This window comes from Mesocricetus auratus, unplaced genomic scaffold (assembly GCF_017639785.1).
Source record: "Mesocricetus auratus isolate SY011 unplaced genomic scaffold, BCM_Maur_2.0 contig_7248_pilon_obj, whole genome shotgun sequence".
NCBI lineage: Eukaryota > Metazoa > Chordata > Mammalia > Rodentia > Cricetidae > Mesocricetus > Mesocricetus auratus.
In genome coordinates, this window is record NW_024432067.1 from 1 (window position 1) to 4,406 (window position 4,406).

General features: G+C 41.8%; 1 protein-coding gene across 1 annotated transcript; it reads right to left on the bottom strand.

Annotated features, from left to right (window-relative positions):
* Positions 1-2,055: 2,055 nt before the first annotated feature.
* Positions 2,056-4,383, bottom strand: LOC121138296 (the record flags this gene model as incomplete). Its single annotated transcript, XM_040741028.1, is given in 2 exon segments — positions 2,056-2,137; positions 3,845-4,383. Coding segments are annotated over 2 exon segments (621 nt in total), but the record flags the coding sequence as incomplete, so codon positions are not given.
* Positions 4,384-4,406: the final 23 nt, after the last annotated feature.

A 4,406-nucleotide genomic window follows, 5' to 3' on the forward strand; every position in this document is an offset into this window, starting at 1 on the left:
ACCATGCACAAAACTTTAGTCCAAATGGATCAAAGATCCCAACATCAATCCAGCCACACTGAACCTCTTAGAGGAGAAAGTGGGGGGTACCCTTGAACAAATTGGTACAGGAGACTGCTTCCTGAACATAACACCAGTAGCACAGACACTGAGATCAACAATAAATAAATGGGACCTCCTGAAACTGAGGAGCTTTTGCAGGGTAAAGGACACAGTCAACAAGACAAAAAGGCAGTCCACAGAATGGGAAAAGATATTCACTAACCCCACATCTGACAGAGGGTTGATCTACAAAATTTACAAAGAACTCAAGAAGCAAGTCTCCAAAACACCAAAGGATCCAATTAAAAGGTGGGGTACATTGCCAGCCCACAATCTCACTGCAAATCGAGTCTGGGGTACAGGGAGGACCCTAAGAGAGATATGCATGATAACCCGGAGAAGGGTTATGTGATGCGATCTCCAAATTAGATTGGGCATGGGGAGAAGGGGAGAGCAGAAGGTGATGGTAGAAAAGAGAGGGAGAGAAGAGGAGGAGAGAGGACGACACAGAAGAGCAGGAAGGGTGAACCAAGGTAAGAATAGAGGAGAAACGGATGGGAGATACCATAAAAAAGAGAGCCATTATAAGTTGGAGGAGAGATCTGGCACTAGTGAGATTTTCACAGATCTACAGGAATGACACCAACTGGCATTAAGGCTACGTTAAATGCCCTCCCATGATAGTGAGAATAATGACTGCCTTATGTGCCATCCTAGAACTCTGATGCAGTGGCTGATGGAGATGGAGGCAGACACCCACAGCTGTGATCCAAATTGAACTCCTGGAACCCACTTGCAAAGAGGAGTGATGACCAAGGGAATCCGGATCGGGCTGGGGAGGCCCACAGGGACAGCTGACCTAAACAAGGGGCATCACATGGATCCCAGACTGATGATTGGGGGAGCAGCATGGGACTGACTGATCCAGACATCCTCCCACTGAACCTGGATGACAGAGAGGAGGCCTTGGAAATCTGTGGGACCTTGGAGAGTGGAGCAGTATTTATTCCTGGCATACAGAGGGACTCGGGGAGCCCATGGCACATGGAGGGATGCTCTCTCAGCCTGGACACATTGGAAAGACCTGGGCCATTCCAGGGATGATGTGATGGACTCTGGAAATCCCTCATGGAGGCCCTTGCCCTCCCTGGGGAGTGGAAGGAGGATGGAGTGAGGGTGAGGTGTTGGAAGGATTGGGGGTTGGGAGAGGAGGGGAGAGAGAGGGAACTGAAAGTGACATGTGTAAAAAGTTAAATAAAATTATGGGGAAAAAACTAAATGCTCTGAAACATCAACTCATGTCTCTTGTTCTTATAATTACTTTGTGATAGCAGCTAAACAGAAGAAAGCATAAATAACAAATTCATACAAATATTAGTTGGCCCAGATTAGCCCACAACTAAATAGGCTGTTTATCAGAGGTCCTAGGTGGTGGTAGGGCTGGAGGTGGGGAAGGAAGACTTGACACTGGTCATGATGGCACCTACCTGTTAGCCTTGCACTTAGTGGGCAGAGGCAGGGAGAATAGGAATTAAGGCTGGGATTACAGGTGTGTGCTGCCATGCTTGAGTTTATGCAGTGTGAGTTTATTCAGGGTAGGTGAACAGACACAGTGACTAGTCCACGCCTGGCAAAGACACTCTTCTAACTGAGCTATGTTCGTTTCAGACAGGATCTTGCAGTGAAGCACAGGACTGTCTTGAATTTATGCCCTTTGTGTCTGACCTTCCTGAATGCTAGGATCTTAGGTGTCTAACACCTTGCAGGAAACTTAAAAGAAATTATACTAGAAGACTGGAAACAATTTTTGTAAGCATATATAATGATATATGGCTTCTTTATACATTGGTATAGTTAATTTGTTTTTATACTCATGAAAATAATCATTAATATAAAGAAATGCCAAATTTTCAAAGAAGCCAAAAAGATACAAAAGGAAATCATAGTGAAATGAAAATGATACATACAACTACACAGACATTTGAGGTAGAAAGTAGAAAGCATTGCACTTACCCCTCCATTCAGATTAATTATCTCATTTCTCTGCCGTTCCTGAGCCAGTAAGTATTCAGTCTGTTCTCTTATTGTAGAAGTTCTAGTATTCATTATAAAGGGTAAAAATCCAGAAAAATAATTTTTACTAAAACATATCCCTGACAGATTATGTAACATTTGTGAATGATTTCTTTAATTTGTATGTGTGTGTGTGTGTGTGTGTGTGTGCGCGTGTGTGTGCATGTGTGTATGTATGTATGTATATACACATGGAGATACCAGAAGAGGGGACCAAGTATCCTCCACAATCACTTTCCACCTATTGTTTTGAGGCAGGTTTTTCCCTAATACTGGGGCTTGCATTTTCTTGGCTAGTCTGGAAGTCAGCAATCCCCAGTGAATAGTCTTGTCTCTCCCCATTTCAGCAACTGGGCTACAGGTTTGTGTAGGACACATGGTTTGCTATGTGGGTTCTGGGACCCATAGTCTTGTCTTCATGTTAGTACATTAAGTACTCTAAATTCTTAGCTATCTCTCTAGCCCCCATCTAAGATTTTAAGGAGACATTTCAAATTAATACTCTTTATGATATTGAAATTTAGAAAAAAAACCACTTATTAGCTACATGCTGCATCTAGGCAACTTGTAAGTAAATGGATGGGACTAGGAAATATGCCAAGTGGGTAACCCAGACCCAGAAAGACAAACGCTGCATGTTCGTTATTTTTGTGGATAATCTGAATCCTTAGATGAGAATATATAACCTGCAGTAACCTCAGAAGCCAGGAAAAAACAAAGGGACCACAGTGGGAGGAAGAGGTACTCTAGAAGAATAGAGTAGGACACTGGTGCTGTGAAAGGGAAAATGAGAAAACAGGTTGGGGATTTAACTGGAAAGGAGGGAAGAAATACAGAGGGCAAAGGATGGAACAATAATTAACACTAAGAATGTTTAACCAAGTCATAGCACAGCATAGTAATTTTGATCACATAGTAATTTTGATCACATGAAGTATATATATTTAAAATATACATAAACGTGTTTAAAAATATGTAATTCAAATGAAGTTATGCTATTTTAAGTGTCAATGGTCCCCACAAAGATCATAGACAACCTAATAAAAACCCAGGGCTAGGCATAGGAAACCTCCCTTTCAGTTTTGGTCATAGGAGTAAAAGAGACTCCCAAAACAGTGTATGCAATGGCTGTTGCCCTTGTTTGCCTTGCATAATTTGAAGGTAGGACCTTAGTGCTAAAGAGGGCACATACTTTAGACAGTGGACTTGGAGGAAATGAGCTGCTCAGAGGCACATTTACTCAGCTGAGGTTGTGGCTCAGAGGCAAATAATTTGCTTAACATGTACAAGGCCTTGGGCATAACAACAACAAACATATACATATATATTATTTGCTAAAGGCTTTTAGAACTCCTTAGGAATGAGATTAAGGAAAAAATTCATTACCATTAGTTATGTTTTATCAATTTAGCATAATTTGTTGGTACATTACTTTGTCTACCAGTTTGAAAGATGCAAAAGAACTAACTAGCTACTAAGTGAACAACTTTGTTTATTGGGTAGGCCTCAGAGGAAAGATCAGAAACTGGAAAGCAAACTTAGGTACTACACATACATGTCAGTTGATACCATGAGCCACATAACTGGAATAATCTGAATTGGAACTATTTCTGAATTAGGAAAATACATTATTTAGATATTAAGATAAAGAATAGAAAGCATGCTTAGACATTTACGTATGCTTCAAAACATTGTACTAACATTAATAAATCACTGATTTTGCTTTTACCTGTCAATTTCAGGGTCAGATTCTGGTGATGTTTGGTTTCTTCCAAATCTTCCTCTCTGACCACAGTACCTCTCTTCATTTCTGCGAGATCTCCATGTATTGTTGTTATGAGCTCTCCCTACACGGCCTCGATGAAGTCTCCTTAAGTGGTCATTATTAACTCTCTCAGTATGATTGTGACGAATTAGCCCTGTATGGCTAGAACAAGCTCTTCCTCTTTGGCCACAATGAGCTCTCCCTCTGTGGCTAAGATGAGCTCTGTCTGCATAGTTGGGAAGAGCCAGTCCTGTGTGACTAAGATGATCTCTCCCTCTCTGGCCACGGTGAGCTAGCCTTGCATGGCTAAGATGAGCTCTTCTTATGTGGACAAGATGGGGTCTATATGCGTGGTCTTGATGTGGTCTATCTGAGTCATCATGATGGGGTCTATCTAAGTGGTCAAGATGGGGTCTATCTAAGTGGTCAAGATAGGGTCTGCCTGCATGGTCATGCTGGAATCTACCTAAGTGATCATGATGGGGTCTATCTGACTGGCCATGATATGGTCTACCTGCATGGTCAT